Source organism: Chionomys nivalis, chromosome 14 (assembly GCF_950005125.1).
Source record: "Chionomys nivalis chromosome 14, mChiNiv1.1, whole genome shotgun sequence".
NCBI lineage: Eukaryota > Metazoa > Chordata > Mammalia > Rodentia > Cricetidae > Chionomys > Chionomys nivalis.
In genome coordinates this window covers 15,893,028-15,919,380 of record NC_080099.1, presented here as the reverse complement: position 1 = coordinate 15,919,380, position 26,353 = coordinate 15,893,028, and the positions used below count along the sequence as shown (strand labels likewise).

At 38.3% G+C, this 26,353-nt stretch overlaps 1 protein-coding gene across 2 annotated transcripts; it reads right to left on the bottom strand.

Moving 5' to 3' along the window:
* Nucleotides 1–812: 812 nt before the first annotated feature.
* C14H18orf54 (chromosome 14 C18orf54 homolog) lies at nt 813–26,292 on the bottom strand. Of its 2 annotated transcripts, none has more exons than XM_057789068.1 (9): nt 26,104–26,292; nt 25,654–25,940; nt 23,329–23,648; nt 21,380–22,168; nt 20,956–21,106; nt 17,883–17,985; nt 11,883–12,014; nt 9,890–9,960; nt 813–6,155 (listed from the first exon to the last, which is right to left on the bottom strand). In XM_057789068.1, the coding sequence occupies exons 3-9, from the start codon at nt 23,609–23,611 to the stop codon at nt 6,083–6,085; spliced, it is 1,602 nt and encodes a 533-aa protein (XP_057645051.1). In that variant the 5' UTR covers nt 23,612–23,648; nt 25,654–25,940; nt 26,104–26,292; the 3' UTR covers nt 813–6,082. The 2 variants fall into 2 exon arrangements, with proteins under 2 accessions (XP_057645051.1, XP_057645052.1); XM_057789069.1 differs by having other exon boundaries at nt 21,863–22,168.
* Between the last annotated feature and the right edge of the window lie 61 nt (nt 26,293–26,353).

Genomic DNA, 26,353 nt, shown 5'->3' with positions numbered 1-26,353 from the left:
TCCAGCTCACTCTCCATAGTTCTATGAATGCCCACTCACTCACGGTATTGGTCGGTATGGTCAACTCAACAGGATGGAGAATCCAAGAAATGGATCTCTGTGCATGCCTGGGGGAGATTATCTTAATTTATGCACAAAGACTCATTGCCACTTTAAGCAGAGGATGCTAGACTGAATGAAATAAGACAGCTCAGCAGCGGCGGCATACATTCATGGCTCTTCTGATTCTGGGACGCAATGTGACCAGCTGCTATAACTTCCTGCTGCCTTGATTGTCGGTGATGGAATGCCATCTCGAACTCTGAGCTAATACAAACCTTCCTTCATCAGACTATTTATTACAGCCACAGAAAAGGAAACGAAGACACATCAACGACTGTTCTGCACCCTGGAGACTGGCTATTGCCTAGTGACGGAAGAGATCTGATGAGGCCAAGACAGCAACCTCCATCTGCCACCTAGTGGACTCCAGGCACTTCAGTACGGTCTTAATTGGCTTATGCCTGTCTTTTCTGAGTTTGTCTCTCTTCAGCTCTAGCTTACCAAGTAAGAGTTCCTGTACATCTTTCATTTAAAACTTTAGAAATTATTAAAATCTCCATGTTTTCAACCACTATACAAATTTATTTTTATATTATATAGATCCAAAATGACAGTTGTCACCAAGCCAGGCTCAAAGCAGTGTTTCGTTCTGTTTGAGTCCCCCATGTCCATGAATTACAAACTTCCAACTCAACAGTATTAACAGACAGGGCCTTACGAAATGTCTTTAAGTCACAAGGACTTGCCTTCATGAATGGACAGACGAACATCCTTATCACAGGGCTTGCTTGACATAAGCAACTTAGTTCCTTTTGTGCTCTATCATTTGCTACATGCAGACACAGCATTCCTCTTCTCTGGAGAGTGCGGCCAGGCACCATCTTGGCAGCAAAGCAGCCCTCAACAGAAAGACAGCTAGGGATGGTGGCATTTTGATGACCTTTCGCCCTCAAGAACTAGAGAAGGACTTGATGAATTGCCCAGCCTTGGACACCCTATCACGGCTAGACAGAGTAACTAAGACAGCCAGATATGAAAAATAGACTTTCCTTTATTTCTACATTTGAAAAATGGGTTGCTTATCTAGTAAAATGCAAAGTATCAAAAACCTTTAAATCCCCCAAGTGCTCAGAGCTCAGGTAAGCAGAATGGCTATGTCTAGCTATAATAGTTAGAAAACTTCTGATTCTATTTAAAGATCAGTAGGATATTAAAAGGAAATAAGGCTGAAGTGGGTATGATTTACCTCATTTTAAGATGGCTTTGCAGGGGTGGAGGTGATAACAGGATGTACAGAGGACTTGAAGGGGGAAATCCCATGATACTTAGGGTAATGGTGGCTCCATAACTTGTGACTGTCCAAACTGAGAATTTAAAACCCCAAGTGTCAACCCTGTGCTTGGCAGCACTTGTTCCACCAAATAGGTTTATTTGTAAACCTATTTATTTGTAATATACTGTGAAGGGTGGAATAGAAAAAAAATTAAATATATATTGAAAGCACAGGAAAAATAATTGTCATGAGGAAGATGGGTATTTTCACTGTGTCTGACAGTATGAGTGAACGCCGTATGTGTGTAGGGGCTGTCGGAGATCAGGAGGGCACTGCGTTCTTTGAAACTGGATTACAGATGGTCTTAAGGTGCCCAACCTGGGTGCCTAGAACCGAACTTAGGGCCTCTGTCATCGCTTCAATTTTTGAGAATTTTATTTTATAAATGCATGTGATAAGATATCAGCCTAATCCATTAAGTACAAAATAGCAAAATAGTAAGCACAAGAAAACCCCCTAACTTACAAGTTTTGCCATGAAATAACCTGACTACAGAAACATATCCCAAAGCAAATTCATGAAGACAGCTCCTCAATTTAGTCAGAAATCTCTGGAAAGCTGAATGATGAGTTAATACTGATACTGAGGAGAGATATTTCAGTCTTGACTGCATTTTGTTCAAATCTTTAATTCCTGATGTCAAATATTTTGAAATTATCTTGAATGTGAGCATATGCAGATGTGGAGGCCAGGGAACAACCTAGTGTCATGCTGCAGGAAGGTCTGTCTCCCTTACTTATTAAGAAAGTATCTCTGACATGGAACTCACTCGTTAGACTACAGAACTGGCCAGCAAGCTGTAGGAGTCCTCTTCTCTCTGTCCCTCCAAGGTTGGAATTCAAGTGTGCTTTGCCATGTTTGGCTTCTGTTTCTGGTTTTTGTTTTTTGGTTTTTTTTTAACATGAGTTAAGCATGAGTAGCAAGCATTTTATCAACAGAACCATTAGAACCATCTTTCCATACCCTTTGACTTTTTTGCTCTCTTGTCCTTAAAAGACATCATTTCATTATGCACACCTTGGCTGTACTGGAACTCACTCTGTAGACCAGGCTGGCCTCGAACTCAGAAATCAGCCTGCCTCTGCCTCCCGAGGGCTGGGGTTAAAGGCATGCACCACTACACCCCATCATACCCTTTGATTTTTAAAATCTTTTATGCTCAGAAATTTGAAGCCTTCCTTTTTCCTATTTATCATTTTCCCAATATACCTTAAAAATTTAAGAGTGGATGAACGGATACAATTTTACATTTATAACACAGTTTTAAAATCTAACTTTTTTCATTATCTACTTTAAATTCTCAATTCAGCAATCTTTGTATTGACATTTTCCTCCAAAATCTCTAAAGAAAAATCTGAAATATCAATTATACATGTGACTAAATGGCTTTTTTTGCAGAATTTCATAAACATTTGGATTTTTCAGTTGCCTCACCTATATATATTTTAAAGTTGGGATTAATAACTGGTTCAATTACCTTTATTAACTTTTATACCTTTCTTCATGGATATTATAAAAGTAAAAGGCAATGCTCCTTTGGTAACTAACTGCTTTAAAATATAAGTTGTAACATAATTTTAGAATGAGCTGGTTATATCTAGTATTTGGGATATGTTCTTGCAGAAGGGAACAGTGAAGGCTAGTCAGTCATTTCAGCACCATGTCTTCACTGACGTCTGCAGCAATGGTATATATCAAGTGTTGTTGTGGGAGGCTGCTTGTTTGTTGTTGGCTGCCCAGAACTGAAATAACCACACAGAAACCATATTATTTGTAATACTTTTTGACCAATAGTTTAAGCATATTTCTAGCTAACCCATCTCCATTAATCTATGTATCACCACATGGCTGTGGCTTACCAGGTAAAATTCTGGCATCTGTCTCCGTAGGGGCTACATGGCTTCTCTTTACTCCACCTTCCTTTTCCCAGCATTCAGATTAGTTTTCCCCTCCTACCTCTACTCTTTTGGCCTATCACAGGCCAAGACAGTTTTCTTATTAACCAATGGTGTAGAATACAGAGGGAAATCCCACATCACTTCCCCTTTCCTGTTTAAATAAAAAGGAAGGTTTTAACTTTAACACAGAAAAATTAACTTAACAAAAGATGTATCAAGCAAGAATTACAGTTACAATATTTAGATCTACTTTATCTTTTATCATAACTAAGGAAAACTATATATATTTTCAACTCCATCAAAGATTCCAGAAGGATATAATATTTAAGTAAGCAGGAAATGCATTCTAAGCAACTTCCAAAACTCTAGAATCAATGGAGACATCGCTGCCTGGACAGTCACCCAAAGTTCTTCTGTACCATTAGGGCATTCATCTTCAGCCTACAGGCCCATAGTATCAGGCAGACTTTTCCATAAAGCAGGAAACTTTAAATACAGTTTCACCTATATTGGCAGTTTGTCAGTCACTTTTTTCTGTGTCCTGCAGAATGTCTAACAGACTCTTTCATGAAGCAGCAACCCCAAAGGACCATCTCAACCTTTAGGCAAGTTCAGCAGTCATTTCCCTGTGGGTTTTACATATTCAGTTCACACAGCATACCATCAAGCAGTCCAGGAAAGAGCAGTTTCTTGCCCAAATGGCTAACCAACTCCATTAAGGAGCCTCTTTGATGGTCATCATCCTCTTGAAGTAGATTGGTGCTGCCAGGAGCAGATGTGTCTCACTGTCATGAAAAATCTTAAGTTCTTAGAACATTTAAATGCCATATTCTAAAGGTTTTTTTGAAGAATATCTATCTAGCTGAAATATATCTCTTACATCTAAAAAACCTAACAAATGTGACTACAATCTTGACTATTATAGATGATTTTCTATTAAATGAGCTGTATAAACACAATACCTTAATCAAGAGCAGAAATATATATATTTCTAAATTTGTATCAAAAACCAAGATCCATACAAATGCAACGTATTCACCTCTATATCTTATTTATTTAAACAGAAAAGGAGAGGTGATGTGGGATTCCCTCTGTATGCTGTGAATACCATTGGTTAATGAATAAGGAATTTGCCTGTGATAGGATAGAGTAGGGCTAGGCAGGGAAAACTAAACTGAATGCTGGGAGAAAGAAGGTGGAGTAAAGAGAAGTCATGTAGCCCCACCAGAGACAGATGCTGGAACTTCACCCTGTAAGCCACAGCCTTGTGGCAATACACAGATTAAAAGAGATGGGTTAAATTAAGATGTATGAGTTAAATAGGTTTAAGATATTGGCCAAACAGGACTGCAAATAATATGGTTTCTGTGTGATTATTTCAGGGCTGAGCAGCCAGGAATAAATAAGTGGCCTCCTACAACAATGTATGACAAATATATAATTAATACGTAATTGTAACTTACAGCTCAGATTTCTCTTTAGAAATTGTCTACAGTGAAATGACTCTCCCAGGCCTTCCTGACATAACCCTGTTACAATCTTCATTTTAAAAGCCAGGCATAACTTAATCTACAAAGTAATTGTATAGTTAGTTACATCAGCCATTTTCTACCCAGTAGAATTTGTAACAAAATATAATGTCAGCAGCAAAGTGATCTTCTTAGTGCTAACAACTCTACTGGTAAAAGCTTCTCAAACTAGTCAATCAGATAAATAGGTGGGAAACATCGTTGGCTAGGGAACACAAAAGATAGGGTCTACTCTATAGCATCTGATGTTAAATGGTGCCTTACTAGCTTTAGCCATATGCGCTTAAAAATTCTATATAACAATAAATTTATTTATTAAAGAGACGGTCATTTGGTAAATGTTAACTTGTAGTACTTGACCATATACATACGCATTATTTAATTTCATCATTTTAAATGCACTAGTTATGTGTCATTGATGCAGATGTTTCCTACTTATAAACATTAATACTCACTAGTAGAAACTGCAAAACACAGCTCTGTTCAGTTCCATCTAGAGACAAATTTGGACAACTCTAGAAAAGAGCTTTCCATTACAATCGTTTCTGGATTTCCCACACTCATTTCTTGTTTAGTTTTATATTTGTCATAAAATTACAGCTTTAAAGAGATTGGAATTAATCCAAAACTAAAAGCTAGACAATAATCACATAACAAATATAAAATTCTCAAATATACCCTAAAATGATGTGTGAACTGTTAAGTATTATCAAGATTATCTACAAAGAATCAGAAGAATTAATTAAATAGGAAGGTTCTGTGGTATCACAATCAAAAAACATTCCAGTAGCATGGAGTCACCAACTATTAGAAATCAATGTCATTTACAAATATAACATCTTAAATATTAAATTTATGAAAGTTTAGAAGTGACAAAATCCCATATGATACAACAATTTAAGGTATTCCTTAAACTGCTAAATATATTTAGTATACACACAAATATAATATTAGGATAAAGGTTAAAGAGCTCCTTAACATCAAACAAAGGGCTAAATGACAAATGATGAGACTGTCAATGGCAGGAAAAAACTGTCCACTTTTGAGTATTAAATATTTTCTGGTCAGAACACCCAAGTGATACTTCAGGACATACCTTAGTGTTTTCCAGTTCTATATAAAATTAGGCCTATAAATATTCCAAGTTTAGATTTTTAGAAATACACTTGATGTAGCCACAGAAAAATATATGGCTTATATTTACTTTGTTAATGTGACAGTAACAGTACATATTGAGTTGCATGGCGACTGTTGACCGTGGTTAAAGCTTTATCCCCGCTTCACAGTTTTGGTGACTGTTTCCCACTGGTGTCATCGACCAGGTCTCTCAGGCGTGATAAGTGTTGTAAGGCCCTTTATTAGAAAAGCAAAAAATGTATTATAAACCAATAGTGAGAACTGACTAGCCAATGTAGAAAGCAAGAAAGTGATTACATATTTATTGACTTCAAAATTATTGTAAGAAATGAAGTTACAGAAAAACATAAAACTTTAATAACTATTTCTTATAAACTATGACATCTGAACAAGTGAGAACTAAAATAATTTAATGTTCTATAAACATTTTCTTGAAATATCTGATATTCAATTTTTAGCAAATCTGCCAGGACCTAATAAAAACAGTATCACATGTATCCTATTTAATAAAACATTTTTCATATAATTTTCCCAACAACTCCGCAATAATGTTTTTTCTTTTGCCATGCTATATCATGGAGACATCATCTGGGAGACAAGGCACATAATTTATTTAATATTTACCATAACAATAGCTTAAATTTTAAAAATATCACTTAATATCAATAAAAAAACTCAGTAAAACTCCTTTTTGCTAAGAAGGAATACAAGCAACTTCTCCAATAAGGCTGAATAATGCATACACTAACATCCTAGATTCTTTTAAAAATACACATTAAAAAACTGCATCTTCAGCAAATAGTACTGGTCAACTCAAAAGATACATGTAGAAGAATGGACGTCAATCTTTATCTCTTACCCTTCACAAAACAATTCCAAACACATCAAAGATTTCAACATTAGAGCCAATAACCTGAGTCTGTTAGAGGAGAATTGGGAAATATGCTTAAACTTATAGGCACTAGAAGGAACTTTCTGAACAGGAAAATCCAGGAGCACATGCATTAACACTAACAACTGATAAAATGTGCCATTTTACAAAACTATAACACTTCTTTATAGCAAAGGACACCACCTTTTAAGTAAAGAAGCAGCCTATAGAGGTAGAAAAATATCTGTACCAGCTATATGGCTGACACAGGAGTGTCAGAACATGTGAAGACCTCAAAAAACCTAAACAAACAAAAAATCCCAATTAGCACTGGACAGACAGTTCAGCAGTTAAAGAGCATCAGCACCCTTGTAGAGATTTGGGGGGAGGAGACTGTTCCCCAACACCCATATAGTGGCTCACAACCACCCATAACTCCAGTTCCAGGGAATTCAATGCCTTCTTCTGACTTTCACAAAGGACCAGGCACACATGTGGTACACATATACACATGTAGGCAAAACATTCATACACATAATGTAAAAACAAAAGTAAATTCAAAAAATTAGTTTTAATTGAAGCATGTAATTATAATAGTCATCAAAAAAATATAAGCAGCTGATATATATAATTTTCCTAACATCCTTAGCCATCAGGGAAATAAAAAAAGTACTTTGAGATTTCATATTACTTTAGTCAGAATGGCTAAGATTTTAAAAGACAACAAATGATAGAATGGATGTAGAAAAAGAACCATATGCATTGTTGGTACCAGAGCAAATTAGTACAACCATTATGGAAATCAATATGCCGGTTCTTCAAAGACTGATAAATAGAAGTACCATATGATCTAGGTACACCACTAATAGATATATACTCGGGACTTTATATCCTACTACAGAGACACCTGCTCATCCATGTTCACTACTGCTCTTTTCACAATAGCCAGGAAATGAAATTAGCCTAAAAGTCTGTTAACTGATAAAACAGATAGTGAACATGTAGTGCATTAGATAACAAAACATTATTCAGCTCTTAAGAAAAATGAAATTCTCAGAGGAATGGATGAAGTTGAAAACAATCACCTGAGTGAAGTCACTCAGACCAGAAAGAAAGCTGTCGCACGTTCTCTCAGGTAGACAGTAATTTTGAATCTTCAGAGGTGTTTCAACCGAGGTACCCACGGAAGCTGGGAAACTCATATGGAGTCACGGGCAGAAGAGATTTTCAGAGGAAAGGAGATAGGACACAGGTGGGGATGAAGAAGGAGTGGGAACTACCAGAGCAGAAGGATTAAGTGGGCAGTGGATGGGCAAGCAAAGTAAGGAGTGCCACTGAAGAGCCTTGAAAAGCTGTAGAAATCTAACACTGCAGAGGCTTCCTAACATACATGGACATACAAGAGCTTAAATGGAGGCACCCATTTAGAGTGGGACAATGCCTCTCCTAGACACCTCAGGCTATCAAATAAAAAAAAAATTCCAAAGCCAGATACGAGTTACCTCTTTCCGAAATGTCTATTCTTGAAGTCCTACAGTCTCTCTCAAATATTAGGCTATGGCCACTGTTCTTGGTTACCCTCCAGAAGTTAATGGTAAAATCCTATTGCTAAAACCACCACATACTTGAATCATAGAACGTAAAAGAAATCCACCTAGTCCCAATGTGAAAGCGTAGCTGTCATAGTACTGAAAGATACTACACATGTTAAGGAGAAAAACAGTTAGCAACGCTACCTAATTGTGAACCCCATGAGCTAAACTATGAGCCTGATATTCTATGCCCAGACTGTTCTAACGGAGGCATAAATGTTACAGGAGTAACCAAACACTTCTTGTTAGATTTAAAGTCCACTGAATTAAGACACGATTCAATAACTCATTGGCTAGATGGCCGCGGGCATAGGGGAAGCACAAGTACATGATATCACACTGACTCCTAATGCCCATCACTGCACAATCTTCATCAGGGAAAATTCTTTTTGTAGTAGATGGGGATTAACACAGAGGCCCACATCTGACCAACATGCAGAAAATAAGAGAATGCCCAAACCTAAACAGGGCATCTATATCACACCATTCCTCCAAATGCTCAGAGATCATCACGTTGCATATTTCTATAACCAAATGCAAACATAATGAACCTTATTGCCTGATAAGAGAAACAACTTGCAGTATTCACTGCATTATTGTTTAGGCCAAAAGAACTAAGAAATTAAATATATTGTTACATAAAACATATTATTCTGCGTCAGATGTGTGAAGTATCCTTTATTCATTTGTGTGTGTGTGTGCGTGCGCGCATACCCTTGGCACTTGTGTAGAAGTCAGAGCACAATTTATGGAAATCAGTCTGTCTTTCACTACATGGGTTACAGGAACTGAAATCAGAGCATCGGGCTTGGCATAAGTGCTCTTATCCACCGAACTATCTAGCCAGCCTCATATACGTTAAATGATGATGCATTTATGATTAGCTAACTCATTTCATAACAAATTATGATTACAGTGTATCTACAACAGTACTGCACATCTCAAATTGCTGCTTTTATTCTAGGATGAAAAGAGAATCTGGAGCTGGGTGCACACCTTTAATCCCAGCATTCGGGAGGCAGAGGCAGGTGGATCTCTGTGAGTTCGAAGCCAGCATGGTCTATAAGAGCTAGTTCCAGAACAGGCTCCAAAGCTTCAGAAAAACCCTGTCTCAAAAAAAAAAAAAAAAAAAAAAAAAAAAAGAACGAAAGAAAAAGAAACAAGAATAATGCATGTGCATTATTTAAATGAGTGTCTTTTTAGTCCTTAGGATTATTTAAATAGAAAGCCACACACAGGTTACAGAGAAAGCAGTGTTCCTAAAAAATAATAAAATAAAGTGAATTCTATGAATAAGGAAGACGACACTCAGTGCTGACCTCTGGCCTATCCACACACACACACACCACATTTTAAAATAAATTTAAAAAAAATGTATGTGCTACAAGAAGTTTAGACATGCCTACCATGCAACTGAATTCCACCCTGATTCTTGTCACATAAGTGACTAAAATGGATTTGTGTCCATCTTAGTAAAGAATACTTACTTTTGAAGAGACCTAGTAATCGGAAGCATATTTTCCTTCAATTGTAGTTTAGAGAAATCATCCTCTGATACCTATTATTAAAAGCCAAAATATTGAAAATATTTGGAATAATTAGTTATACCAAACTATTTTTGGAAAGCAATTAATACTTTCATTTTTCCTTCATGCTAAAGCTACAACTACTTAGATTCATTGTCCAATTCTTCTAAAATATGCTTCTAAACATATGCCCATTGAAGAACCTTACTTTTGCTTGAAATTGCATCTTCACATAAAAAGTTATGTGTCAATGAACGGGTTACCCTGTACCTTAATGCTGTAATTAGGGTGTCAGGAGGAAAAATGAATACTGTAGTTTAAACAAACAAACTGGGATACTAAGCGGACTCACTCGTCATGCTCAGTGACTGTAATAAAGCTCCGCTGAACGGCAATAAGACTGATCGGAGAACAAGCCAGGCACAGGAGAATCAAGCAATGCGTAATCTCACTCACATATGGATCTAAAAGATACACCTGTTAAAGGACTGGGGTTGTTGGTACAGGCAGTTGTGAGTCATCCAACATGGGTGCCAGGAACCAGATGTGAGCCTTCTGAAAGAGCAAGCCTTCTCAGTCACTGAGCAATTTTTCCAGCCACTGGATCACACAGTAAATTAGAGGCTGGCTGAGCAATGACAAATGAGATGCTGGTAAGTATATAAAATTACACTCTGGAGGGGTGAATGCAAGATAGCTACTATATAACTATAGTGGCCATAGTCAATAATGATTAATGGGCTTGAAATTTTCAAAGAGATTTTAAATGCTCTTACCATAAAAAAAAATACCTATAGAAGGTGATATGCATCAAATGGCTTGATTCAGCTCTTCCATAATCCATACCTACTTAATATATATGACATCAGAAATATCAAAATTTTGTTTGTCACAAAAAAGAAAATAAAACTGAAAGTAAAGCGGCTAATTAGTTTATATTCATGTCCCACTTGCTAGTTAAGTGGCAGTCATAATTCATTGCCAGTAGATATGGGAGAAAATACGTCTATGGTCCTGTATTTTGAAAACTCATCCCCTACAGAATAGTATGAAGCAGAAACAAATTTTTCAAAGTTTCTAGGAAATACACAAATTAAAAAAGTGTTGTACTCGGAAGTGTGAATGAACACATAGCAACAAAAATAAATTTGCTTTTCTGAAGTACGAAGGTGGAGAAGTCTAACACTGAAAACGTTTTTTAGGCTTCACAACCCTGAAAGAAGTTTTTGTGTTTGGAAGAAGCCAGACAGATTAATTCTGCATGATTTTAGAGATGGCATCGATGCCTTTCATACAATAACTGTAGCAGCAGTATCTCTAAATAAGATGCTGGATTTTTAATAAAATAAGCAGAAAACACAGCTCAGAAGCACAAAAAGGAGAAGACCACCTTAGAAGTCTAATAATACTAGTTGTGGGTAAAACAGTTTCTAAAAACTGCATAATTCTAACACAGTTCTCCGGCATGGACTGTGTTAGCATGCTTATGTACACGGAACGAGAGGTAGACCTAAAACAACCTGGTGAAATCTGCTTTAAATGTGAATACGAAATGCTCCTACAGCTCAAGTGCTGACCCTCAACTGGTAGCACTATTTTGGGAGGTTGTAGAAACTAAGAGCCTGGACTTAACTGAAGGAAGTTGCTCACTGGGACCTGCCTTCAAAGGTTACACTTAGTCTCCAGTCCCTTCCTCACTTTATCCCTTAGTAGGATTATGAGATGCACAGCCATTCCCCAGCCTACTCCGTGACACCACCGCTCCTGCTGCCTTGATGTTCTGTCTCACCGTGGGTCCAGAATCAGTGTAGTCAAAGATTATGAACTGAAAGCTCTGAAACTACAAATCAATATAAATCATGTTTATGTCGTGTATCCTGCCACTTGATAGAAGAAATTAACTAATACGATTTTAGATAAAATCATGCATCTCAATTCATAAGTTCATGCTTACTTGTTCAATCTCTTCTTTTGGCTCCGTATTTTTATTCTGATTAAAACTTTCTTGTACTGCTTGAAGGTTAAATAACATTTGTTTCAAGGCTTCAACAGGACCATGATGTTTGCCTCCAGATAGGGTAGAGCTCTAAAGTTAAAGAAGATGACAAAATTAAACTATTCAAGTATGGAAGGAAAAAGGTACATTACATAATATTCCCTAGCAAAGAATTAAAGCAAAAATACAGACAATGTACTAAACCTGGAGTTTTAAAAAAATCAAATCTGTTATACCTGTGGTCTTGCCTAGCACTGGACACTGCATGTCGCAATGCCAACCTTCCAGAAGAGATGTGCCTGTTGGTGTAACAGCGCATGACTGCTGCAGGGTAGTGCTGTCTGACTGGATTGGAGAACTGCTGCTTCACAGAAGGAATTCTACGATGTCTCGTCAGCAGTCCGTGACTAGATGAGTTCACATTATACTACTGTTATAATGGTCAAGCTATCTCAATTGCTTTAACATTTGTATTTATAACCAGAGATGTGAACTGCTCTCAGTCTCGGTCAGGGCAGCTTCTTTTTGTAGTAGACAGCAGTCAATGAAGAGACGCAAAACCATTTCAAGTGAGGAGAACACAAGAGTGAATTCTCAGCCATAATTCAGTCATCTATATTAGTGGCACATGGCTAAGGGAACGCCACAGAAGAGAAAAAAGAAAGAGCTAAAGGGCAGGGAGGACTGCTGTGGTGTCCTCTGGAACTCACAAGAGCTCTGGTTACGTGGACAAGAGCTACAAAAGACAAACCAGCCAACATCCCAGGTTGATGACAAATCATCTCCAGGTCCCATCCTTTACTAAGGCATGACTAGAGTTTGAGAGCTGCTGGGAGAGGAACAATCTTTCTTTTTTGAGGATGTGGCCATTGGCAGGTTTCTCTGCTTCTGTGGATGACGCCACACCCATCATATATAGGCAACACTAACTAATTAGTGTTATTTTAAAAAAAACAATAACAGCAAAAGAAAACAAGACATGAAGCTGAGAGAGGAGCATGTCGGAGGCACGTGGGGAAACTTAGAGGGTGAAAATGGGGACAGAGAATATCATTTTATTACATATATATAAATTCTCAAAGAAAAAAGTCTGTGTGTGTGTGTGTGAGAGAGAGAGAGAGAGAGAAAGAGAGAGATGGGGCCTGACTTGGAGTGTCATTGACATACCCAGAGTCACTCTACTGGAAAAGACTGATCAAAGAAAATGTTTTTACAAATCAATGCTACTAACTCACCCCTCTCCACCTGGTCTCCAGGGGAAACCAACACTACTAACTACTAACTCACCCCTCTCCACACCTGGTCTCCAGGGGAAATCACTTAGAAATAGCAGTAAGCAGGTTTGCATACTCCTCCTCATCCTTGATACTTTCAAAGTAGTATCACACATTTATTTAACATCTTAAAACCATAGCTTTTAAACAAAAATGTCTTCAGGATCCAGGCAAGCCAAAATGTTCTTTTCAAATGTCTAAAAATAATTAGTTATCAACTGAGTGAGGCCTAGATTTCAAATAAATCTTCCTCCACACACTTTCAAGTATGTTTTCACTGGTCAGGATAAGGGAAAGAGAAAGCCTTACTCACTGGCTTGTGAAAATGTACAATTTTTGCAGTCACTATGTAAATGGAATAATTAGTCCTCAAAAACTAAGAAAAGAACTACCATATAAGCTGGCTACTACTCTTGGTTATGTACCCAAAGAACTACATCAACATGCCAGAGAAACTTGCACATCCATGTGGACTTCTGCACTACTCATAATGGCCAGGAAAGGAGCCAACCTTGATGTCCAGCAACAGCTGATGTATAAAGAAATTGTGGTACATAAACACAACGGAAGTCTATGCAGGCACAACGAAACAGAAAATTACATTTGCTAGAAAATGAATAAAACTGGAAATCATGTAAAATAAAACAAGATAAATTCAGAAACACTACCTCTCTTCTTACATAGCCATAAGATTTAAAACTAATTTTCAATTACATATGTGAGTGTACATGAGTGTACATGCATGTGTGTATGTTTTCATACAGAGATGCTGACTTTTTACCTCTTTATAACCTAATAATCAAACATATTAACTTTCCATGTATTTAGTACTTAACTACACAGGGTGGCTGATTCTTTGAAGATAGCCTGTAAGGATATTTAATTTACTCATCTATTTGGGAATTTATACCTTATGCTGGCCTAAAACTCACAACCCTACTTTTACCTTCTGAGTGCTGCTGGCTCATGACATTTCTTAGGAGCTTCCTAAAGCGGCTACTTCACAGTTAGAGAGAACAAGATATATTCCTTCTATCAGGAGGTGGGGGAGAAGAATAAGAAGTTAGTGCTTAAATGGTAATGAGATTTAGTTTGGGAAGATGAAAAGGTTCTGGACACAGTTGTTGGTGAAGGCTATAACAATATCAAGCAACTAAAGCATCACTGAACTATATACTTAAAAGTTAATTATCATAGCCAATTTTATTTTAATTATGCTTTACTAAAAAGCAGTGTAAGGATTCAGTTAGGCTGAAAATCAGTACTTATCATTCAATAATCTGAGACTTACCACTGAAGTCTAATAATGAATGTCTCTGAGGACATCATTGTTGTTCCTCTGATTCAGTAATGTTTCATACATTCATAAAACTATGTAAACATCTTCTAAGTAACAGACTGAAAACAGCCTCCCAGTGAACTGGTTACAGAGCAGTACCAGAACAAGAAAAAAAAAAAAAAAAGAACAAAGACTGGTCTACAGAAACTGAAAATAAGACAAGCAGTGCAAAGAAACAGAAAGGGAACCCAACTCATTGGAAAGAAGTAAGCCAAACCTAAGAGCTCTCTGGTAAAGAGTGGGAAACAGAAGCCTTATCAGCAGGGGAGTGAGGCAGTCTAGTGAGCAAGGACAAGCAGTCTCACCCACAAGATAAGATCACAGCTCTCTCACGCTTCAGAAATGGCTGAAGCTTTTGTTACCGTCTGTTGTGACTTCTCCAGCAGGACACTCAGCAATGGAGAGCCCTGCTACACCGCTACACTGGCATCTCGGCAGAGCACTAGTCTCACTTATTTTTCCACTGTGATAGAACACCATGACCAAGGCAATTTATGAAAGAAAACAATTGTCTGGGTTTACAGTTTCAGAGAGTTAGAACCTATGCTGAGAATTCATATCTTGATTTACAAGTCGGAGGAAGAGAGGAAACACACTGGAAATGGCAGAAGACTCTCTAAACCTCAAAGCCCAAGTCCCAAGAGTGGAAATGCCATACTTCCTCAACAAGTCCACACCTCCTATTCCTTCCCAAACTGTTCCACCAACTGAGGACCAAGTATTCAAAGATATGAAAATATAGGGGACATTATCATTCAAACTACCACAGTACCTATTAGTTTAAATTAGGATACCCTGGAACCTGAGAACTGGGAATCTAAATTCAATTTGGTGCTGAAATAGATGTTGGGAGAATATTATTGACAATAAGAGGCCCTGATGCTGATAAACCAGACAGATAGGTAAGTAGGTAGGTAGGTAGGTAGGTAGGTAGGTAGGTAGGTAGGTAGGTAGGTAAATAGACAGACAGAACAGACAGACAGACAAACAGATAGATGATAGACGGACAGCTAAGGTAGGTATGTAGATAGATAGATAGATAGATAGACAGACAGACAGACAGACAGACAGACAGACAGACAGACAGACAGATGATAGAAAGACAAATAGATAAAATGCAGACAGTTGGTTCAGCTCAGGTAATAAATGGTACAGGGAGAAGGAGACTCACCCTTTGTAGTTTTATCAACTGAGAAAAACAATGGAGTCTGATAGTCCAGAATCTGAGGTCTGAAGCAATGAAATTCACTGGAGAGTCCATGAACTCTGAAGCTCCAGCAAACTAATATCCAGTCTTCTACCACTAACAGAATGGTTAATGTTTAAGAGTTTAAGGCATCAGCCTACACAAACTCAGTGTAGAAGCTGCCTTCTGTACTCCAAAAATAATTGCTAGGTTCCTCCAAGCTGAAATATTAGTCACTTTGAAGAAGAACTGGGAGTAGCTGAAGGGTGGGCAAATCTAAGTAGATGGTAGATCTAAGTACAGGCAGCAGAGGTCCAACACAAGGAAGTTACAAGACATCTCTAGTAGACATCCCACTCTTGAACCACATAGCTCAGCACCAGCACCAATCGCAGGAAAGACGCTAAGAGCCCAGAAGTTCAGCTGACTCTCTACCCACATACAGAGCTGAGAGTCTCCAATATCTGACCAGAAAGCCATTCCAAGCGCAACCTTGTTTTCCCTTTTCTTCTTTCCTTTCCTTTTTCGCTGTTTCCCTTTCTCTTTGCAGATTCATTAGCTATTACTTTTACTTTGTTTCTATTTTTTACTCTCCTCAATATACTAATCTAATCTTATTTATGTATTTTTTCAGAGACAGTTTTTTGCCTTGTTTCCCCTTTATGTATTTAGTACTATTTTTACTTTATCTTTTTTTTAAGAAAAGCATTTAATATTTTTATTGTTGTTATTCTACCATTACATTTGTCTAATTTTAGTTATAAAGTTCTTCATTACCGAAATTTGTTTTCATTAATTTCTTGGTCCTTTCTCTCTCTTTCCAAAACACTCTTCCCTCCTACTTTACTTATTTTTCCTGTCCTTTATTTCACCTTGCTTCTCCCCTTTCCCCTCCCTCATTTTCTGCCTCCACACCTACTCTAAGTAATTTCTGACCTAATAGCACACCCTATGTAAGCTGGTTATCAGTGACATAATAATGGGCTTTACTCAACTTAACCTGTATTTCTCTATCGCTGATGGGTTACTATTGTTGATGCTACAGTGGTATCTCCTCACTACTTAGAGCTACTGGTGAGGGATGGGAAACTTCCTGGAAACTGAAGCATTTCCTCCAGGAAGGCTAAGGAAACTCATGAGACCCAGAATTAGAAGGAGAAAAAAAGGTCACAGCTGTGGAAAAACAGATACCAATCAAAGAGACCAGAGTGTGGCTGAAAGAGCACTGTCTAGACCTGCCCTAACCTTACACATTCCCCTAACACTTGTTTCCACCAGCCATCCTTTACTAAGTAATGTCATCACCAGAGCAGTTGGTGTAAATTATCTGGATTCCTTCAAGACACATCTCAAATCTAGCAATTGATGGCCCACTCTAACAACTCACTACCATACTGCAGATTGCTATCATCTCCACATGAGCGCTCTACTCCTTCTCTAGGGTCTCACTGCATTTTCTACTTCATAAATCTCCTGGCCATGTAGCCACTTCTTAACCATTCTTTTGTTTGTTGGAGCTACACTGACTCATCCTCATAATCCTTGAGCATGTTGGTCAAACTTAAACTTTTAAGTCAAATTCTGTATCATTTCTTAAATGCATACATGTAAATTTGTATTTGTAAATCACATAAAGTGACTTTGTAAAATAACGCAATAATTTAAATTATTATGGTAGGCATACTATCGGAGAACTGGCTTACAAAGAAAGATTATTTCCTCTAGAATGGTCTCCTTTATGTTTGGGGGGGGAAGGGAGAACTGGCTTACAAAGAAAGATTATTTCCTCTAGAATGGTCTCCTTTATGTTTGGGGGGGGAAGGGAGACAATTCAAATTACATGTATAATTTGACTCTAGTTTCTTGTACTTTAGAATATTAAAAATCATGAAAGTGGTCATGGTTTGTGGGTATGTTGGGAAGAAATGAATTTGGGAACTTTTGTTATTGTTTTAAAATACTAAAAAACAGAAATGAGGAGGATGCACAGAAATGAGGATGCACAGAAGTGAGGATGCACAGAAGTGAGGAATATGCACAGAAATGAGGAGGATGCACAGAAATGAGGAGGATGCACAGAAATGAGGAGGATGCACAAAAACGAGTATGCACAAATTACCCAAAGACTTTCTTCCACTATAAGCATTAACTTTACTCACCTGCTTCCCATCACTTAAATCGTCCTCAAGAATCTCACTGATACACTGCGTTCTCGAACTTTGCTGAGGACTGTCATCAGCTTTAACAGGGACAGGAGATTTGCTAAACAGGATTTAAAGGACACAAGCAGTAGTTAAGTTTCCCAGGTTTAAAAAGCAGGCCTTCTATCATTTAAAATTTTCACTTAAAAACAAGAGAGGCTGCAGAAACAGCCCAGCACCTAACAGCACTTGCTATGGCTGCAAAGGACCCCATTTTCCCAGCACCCACATCTTGTGGCTCACAACCACTTGGCACTCCAGCTCCAGGAGATTTAACACCCTCTTCCAGCTTCTACAACACTATAATCGCATACATGAACACACACACTTAACAATTTGCTCAAATTGTTGTGACCAAAAAAATGTCATGGATATGATTCATATTATAGTTATGCAATAATTCCTCCAACTTGTCCTTAAACCAGTACCAGAATTCAGCCCTCCTGTGTCCCCTTGCTTCGCTTTCCAGCATCACAGACAATACACATACACAGGAAACCACTATTCCTCAACTGACTCTCCCGGCTACGGAACAGCTTCAGAAACTCGTCTGTTTGACAAGTACCTTTTCCCAATATGAGGGAAAGTCTGGGTTCAATCCCCAAGGCATCCATCCATACAAAAAGTTATTTATCTAATGATAACCAGAAAACTCAAAGATGTGCAGTCTCCACTTCAGTGGGAGTTTTATGTCCTCCTACTTCCAGACAAGACAAACCCACCTCTAGAACTACTAACCACACAGGGAAAACTGAGAAAAAGCTTAATTTTAAAATCTAAATCCCAAACTGAAAATTCCAATCCCAGTCCCACCTCCTATGACTTTAGGTAATTTGCCTGTTTAATCCTGAGTATCTAGATTTATTGTCCTTATTCCACAGAGGTACTGTAAAATAACTAATTCTCTATGTGCCTCAAATATTTAGTAGCCACTTGATGTTCTGAGTAGTAGTAAAGGAGTACTCATGGCAAAAGTAAGAATGTTCCCAATTTTAAATTCTGAAATTATCCCACTTTTTATATATCATTATGAAAGTTAAATTTCTAACTTAAAAATACAATATCCAGTAATCTTCTTATAAAATTTGAACATTGCATGCTAATCATTTTCTTAGTAAGAAGCACTTCTTTGTTGACATATCTTACTTACACTTTGCTATACGCTTTTTCTCAGTCTAAGTGGTCTTCGCTCGCCACTCAACAGTATAGTTTTATATATCCTTTGAAGATGCAGACCACAGAGAGGCCCACTACACATCCTATTTTTATATTTAAAATTTTTACAACAAATTGTTTAAAGTATAATTAGCTGATTTTGACTATATTCTACCTTTTCTTTGTGTTGGGGGGCTGTGGGTGTGTGTACATGGGTGTGCATGGTGTGCGTGTATGGACATATCTGGGCCAAGATCAATCTCTATGTCTTCTGCTATTACTATCTTACTTTTAAAGGTCTCTCACTGAACCACGGTTTTCCAGTTCAGCCAGAGATCGTCTTGTCTGCCCCAAGCCCTGGGATTCCAAGTGCACTCCAGCACACCCAGCTTCTTACACAGGTGCTGAAGAGCCACACCGAGGTCCTGCGCAAGCACTTTACCAACTGACCATCTCCCCAGCATCTATTTTCTGCTTTTAGAACACTAACTGTATTGCTTCCTATTCCATTCTGTTTCATCCTGGAATACTTTACCAGTCTTCAACTGAGATCTATTTATTCTTCCCAGCAAGATATCTGTTCTTTTTCTATAAGTATACTTGTAGGCTAACTCTCCAAATATGACATGCTAGATGAAAGTTATTGGGTCAAATCATTGATATTACTTGTACAAAACAAGTAATTAGAATCTAAATGCAAAACATATATAGTAAATGCATTCGAAAATTCTGCTCTTAATCAGCTCTAGTATTTATTGTATCTATTCTTTACTAACACAAAGACTGATTAGGAAATAAAAAAGTGAAGTTAACATTAAATAAGCTAGTCATAAATTCCCTTTTTAAAAGACATTGCTGAAATTACTTGAGAAATAAAACTAGAAGGAGAAAATAGTTTTATGAGCAACACCCTTGGTCAGAAACTAGCCTCAGTACTTCCATTTTCAAATCAACTGAATCTCTCCACAACCCTATGTAACTATCATTTCTCCATCTTCAAAATTTAAAGAGCTTACACTGGTATCAAAGAAGAAAAGCAAGAGATGAGAAGGATGAGAGTCAGCATTGGCATCCAAAGCAAAGTATTCAACTCAGAAACAATGGAGGAGAACCCACTTGGCGAGCTGACAGGGGAGGACTGAGACTTGAAGGCCAGTTTAGGCTACAGAGCATGACACTGTCTCCAAAAAGGAAAAAGGATCCAGGGATTCGGCAAGACAATCAACTATTAGAGCCTAAAAATCAGAACAGATACAGCTTAGCAAAACTGTGTTTCTTTGAGTTCAGATGGAGTAAATACACTAAGGAATGAACGTCCTTGCAGATGATCAACACCATGCTCATCTTAGGTGTGCAGGCGCTTTTCGAGTTATTCCAAAAAAGAGTATCATAGGAAAGTCGAGCATACAAATGAAAAGAACCCTATGAGCTACAACAGACCATCTCTAAAAATGTATTGCCATCTCAGGAAAGCAAATGTAAACAAGAAATGAGTAACAGGTGTCAGGAAGACGTACCATTTAAAAAGTGATAAGAATTCAATAGCGCTACTCCAAATGCAAAACAAATTGTGTCAAGTTCCATTATATATAGGCACACAGTTATGAACACATATATATGCTATATATATATATATATATTAGTTACATGTTTTATATATATACAATCGACACCAAAACGAAATGAACATATATAGCATGTATTTTACGTAAGTATATGAAATATTACACCATCTGATGCTAACAAATGACAATTACAACTTAAGCAATACGAAAGTTAGATCATACCACCATTAATTATTAAGTTATATGGGAAGCACATCTGATGTTGTCATAGCACTTTTCCATTTGGTACACTAACAACGTCACTTACTTACAAAGTAACAGGGACATTTTCCCATGATCGTTCTGCTTCAAGTTTATCTAAGGAGCAAGGGCTGTCATCCTTTGCCACAGGCTTTGGTAAGTCGTCAGGAGGCTGCCTGAGAGTCTTCTTAGCCTTCAGGATAAGCAATTCGATTTTGTCACCTAATTTTAAAAACACTCTTTAAGAAAAAAAAAAATTGAAGTCTCCAAAAATACTGAACAGGAAGTAGAATATTTGGAATGTGCACTACTATGACAGCAAATTAGGACAAAGTGTGATACTTTAAACAAAGAAAACAGAGCCCATCTATAGCTTTAAAGTGCTAATCATTCACATTATAAAAATACGCTATTATAACATAAAGCTTCTACAGAATACATTAAATTTTAACATGTCATTTGTTTTAAAATAAAAGACTAAAAACAAAATATTACCACAGAACGGCTTTGGGGATTGTCCTGGGAGAAGTGGATTCTCACACTGACACTGGCTATTTTCAGGATCATATTTATATTCATTAACTAATCCTTTATTCTCACTGAAGGAATTTGTAAAGTTTGGAGGTTGAAAAGAATATTCAAAGCCATCTACTTTATCTGTAGGCGGAGGAGTTCTTTGTGTCTGGTGACTATGCCTGGGGGAATATGCATCTTCATTAAGTAACTTAGAAACCCTCTGACTACTTCCATCAGGTAGCAGGTCTTGACTGTGGAGCCAAATTGGATACTTAAAATCAGGAATACTAGTTACCCCTGAGACATTAAGATCAGATTTCTGGCTCGTGAGCCATCTTGGATAGTTCTTTTCAGGACCATACTTTGAACTGTCCTTGAAAGATGATTCCTTAGGAAAGGATAAAGATGACTCCAAAACACATTTATTATTTCTAGTCACAGGTTTGGGGGTTCTGGGCCTACCACATTTCTTTCCATTTACATCTGTATATACATCAGGAGTAAGTACATTATCCTTGCTCTTGGGAGTAGAGGCTACATGAAAACTTGGCTTCTTTTTAACGTCCGACGAATCTGGTCTACCAATGTATTTCTTGTTTCTCTTGCTTGGTCGATGACCAGGGGCAACACAAGTGAAGGAAAAAAAGCCGTCCGCTGGCAGTCTTAACAAATCATCAGTTGTAAGGCTGATGGTGTCCATATCAGTAATTGTCTCCCTTCTATAGGCCAAGGAGTTTAAGTGCTGTTTGTGATCAAGGTTTTCAAAAGCTGAAAAACAAAGAATAATTCTACTTATTTTCTTTTTATTAAAATATTTATATATTTATTTATTTATTATGTATACAATATTCTGTCTGTGTGTCTGCCTGCAAGCCAGAAGGCATCAGATCTCATTACAGATGGCTGTGAGCCACCATGTGGTTGCTGGGAATTGAACTCAGGACCTCTGGAAGAACAGGCAATGCTCTTAACCACTGAGCCATCTCTCCAGCCCTACTTATTTTCTTTATCATATGCAACACTTAACAGGAAATGAGAATTAAAAAATTAGGAATCTTTTTGGTGTTTTTCCTTTATTACTAGTTTTGAATAGAAATATTAAACATAAATATATAACCTGGTAATTATAAAATGTGCTTTTTCAGACCTCTTCAGTATTTAATTCCTATGTGTATCACCAATCAGCGGAATTTGTGTGTGTTCTCTAACTTACTGTTTCTTCAACTTTCTCAACGTGCACATTCCTTTTAATTAACACAATCACTAAGGCTGATTACCGAAAACTGGCTACCACATAGGGAGAAGTGTGCTACTAAACCAGGTAGAAACACAACTTGCTTTCTCTCCTGGTCACCTTGCAATGACATGGCCACACAGAGAATGCCATTCTAGGTCTCTTCTGGAATACATCACCCACATCCTTCCCACTCTGTGCTTTTCTGGAAGTGTTCAGTGCAATGCTTATCAACATTTTCCAGCTTGTCTTCATGAAAGCTTTACTGAGTATATTGTGACTATTGATCCACAGAATACAGACAATAAAAAATAATATTCCTATCTGACCAGCTAAAACTGAGCAAATATAAACTCAGAATGATTGGGATTATTTTGGCATTAGCTTGTTAAGATAATAGCAATATTCTTTCCATCATGCCACAGAAAAATGGCTTAAGAGTTTAGGATCAGCCACTTACTATTGGTAATTATATTTACTGTTGTCCTCTCCAAGGTCAAAAGATCTTAGGGAAAAACTCCTGGAATCATGACAAATATACAATGTGTTTCAGAAAGTATAAAGACTTCAGTAAAATAAAAGTTACTTTTATTCCAAAATAACAAAAAGAAATCCAATTTTATAAAACACATTACTCAAATATGCTAATCACCAGATATAAAACAATGCAAGAAAGCCTAAGAATACAGCATACCATTGGTCGGTTTATGCACATAGCTGGAAAACCGTGGCATGTTACCAGATGCTCCACCAGTCTTTACTCTGCCAGGGTTCGCTCCAGGATATTCTCTGCGTAGATCAAAATCATCAATGTAGGCCTGTAACGCCTCAGAAGCCGAACTGTACAATTTGTCCTTATACTGAAAAGAGCCACCAGAGTTGGAGGAACTACCGCCACTCAGGCTGCAGCTTGCCAGGAGAGAGGAAACTGAAGACTCCCGAGAACAACGCCTGTGTTTTGGGGTTGATTTTGCCATGATTTTCTCAAAATGAGTTCTTTGTTTCCATTAAATACTGCAATACAAAAACAAACTGTTACAGTGCCAATAGATTATGATTATAGGCCATACGCTGGGCGGTGGTGCCGCACGCCTTTAATCCCAGCACTCGGGAGGCAGAGGCAGGCGGATCTCTGTGAGTTCGAGACCAGCCTGGTCTACAAGAGCTAGTTCCAGGACAGGCTCCAAAACCACAGAGAAACCCTGTCTCAAAAAACCAAAAAAAAAAAAAAAAAAAAAAACTATTAAATAAGTAAACATTAATTTTTCATTAATAAAATTAGTTGTCATCAATAAATGTTCTTATTTAAGCTCTGAATGTTTCCCATTACCTTTACTATTAGCCATTTCATGAATGACTTAGAAAAAAAACTGAATACCTACTATGGGCTTGGAAATATATATACAAAAACTATTTCAGCATAAACTCAGAATATCAAGGAAAAGATACTCACTTTTTAAAAGTCCTAAAAGCTGCTAATGAACAATTCTTTTTTCATTTGGTGATATGCTCTATGACATCACAATTCCTATCATTCACCAAGAGACAGTATTTTGTAAGACTTATAAGCCTACTGCCTCCATTACAGGCAGAAGGTAGTCAATTTTTAAGCCATCAGATAAAGCATTTAAAACAAGGAACAGGAAAGACAAGCAACAATATAAAACTTTAGACAACTCTCTCCCCCAAAAAGTAGCTATAGAGAACAAAATACTTAAATTAACAAATTTAATTGACAAATCTTATTTCAGAATGAGCTAGCTATAAGCCTTTTTAAAAATAAGATTCGCCTCTTGACCTTCATATCCCCAATACTTTTAATTCTTTTAAATCTTATTTTGTGTACAGATTTTCTGCCTACGTGTATGTCTGTGCACATGTGTGCCTGTTGCCCAGGAAAGCCAGAAAGGGCTGCAGATCCTCTGGAACTACAGTCACAGATATCTATGAGCCAGCATGTGGGTGTCAGGAATTGAACCTGGGTGGTTGGGAAGAGTAGCCAGTGCTCTTAACCAGTGCGTTTCTCCAGCTCCTGTATTTTCAATTCTTAAGTAGATTCAATTCCCCTTTCTTAAGCAAGTTTAACTGATTTTGAAATTCACTTAATGTATTCAGCTTTGTTTTTCCAGTAAAATTGAGAGAATTCTTTAAACAAGAACAGACCAGACAGGTATTAACTCAAGAGTACAACAGTCACTGAGAGCTGACGTGTTCTCTATACTAAGAATTTACACACAGGACCCGTGCTATGATGCTGCAAGGTCAATAATTTAATTCTGGCGATATTTTTGGAAATATTTTGTTTAGTGTAATACTATCAATGACAAATTTGACTTTAAAATATAACAACTTTTCTTTTTTTTTCTTTCTTTCTTTATTTTTGTTTGTTTTTGAGACAGGGTTTCTTTGTAGCTTTGAAGCCTGTCCTGGAACTCGCTCTTGTAGATCAGGTTGGCCTCGAACTCACAGAGATCCGCAACTTTTCTAGTTAAATAAAAATCAGAGGGCTGCAGTAGCTCCTGTCTGCATTCCTAGCACTCAGGGGCTGCGGGAGGAGGTAGTATTGGTCAGCAACAACATTCTTGGTTGCTCAGCAGCCTGCTGTAGGTTTTTCTTTAAAGAAGTAATAGGCAAGGTCAATTTTATGCTTTCTTTATCTTCTTACGAATCCTTAAATTAGCTCGACTAAATCCGCTTAGGTACCGTTTATGTCTTTTCAGAATACAAATCAGGCTGCCAATTCTACACAAAACCTTAAAAAACAAGCAAAATCTTCAAAGGGAAAAGCTGTTGGATTTAGTTCTGAATGGCCAAGGGGTTAACTCCATTTACACGACACAAAAGGAAACCCGCAATTCTTTTGAAAAGTTTTCAAGTCTGTGAAAAAAGTAGAATAGGTTTAAGAAATCCCTGAGCTTCCAACAATTATCAACATACTGTTTATGATACTGTCCCTCCCATTTTAACCACGGGACTGTTTTGAAGCATACATATTTTAAGTAAACCCCGTCTATCTTACCATTCCCCTTCGCGAGCGCTTCGGTTTGAAATCTCCAAAACGAAACCCATCATGTCGAACGAGGCCAACTCAGGGCAAGAAATGTCAACTCCCTTGATTCAAAACACAGACGACTGTGCCAAAGGGTGCAAGGGAAACGACCGCTCTGGGAGTTAAGAACAACGCCCGGGAGACCGCAGCGGCCGAGACTTCTGAAGCCGGGCCGCCGAGGCCGGCTCAGTCTGCAGAGGGAGCGCCCATGGATCGGGCCACGGCCCATCGGGGCTGGCGGGGTGGCAGCAGCGACCCTGTGGACGGCGGTGACACGTGCGTGAGCACTTTCGCCCTGCAGCTGCCGAGACCTCGGGCCCCCGCCCCGAACCCGCGGACCCCGCACCCCGGGACGCCCCTCCCTGGGGCGGCTCCTCCGCCTCCCTCCGTCCAGCCGAGGAAGGATGCACGTCAGCTCACCAGGACGCTCTTTAAAGCGACTTCCAGACCCTCAGCCGAAAGCCCAGGCCTTCTGCAAACCGGACGCCGCCGCGACAAAGCATCCCTGAGCCGGACACCGCCCTCCTCGGGACCGCTATCCGCCTCGGCGGCCACAGGCCAGCTCGACGCCCGCGCTCGCATTCAAACCGACCCAACATGGCGCCGGCCCGCCCGCCGGGCGCATGCGTCGCACTGGGCTCGCGGAGGTTGCGGGGGGGGGGGGGGGGGG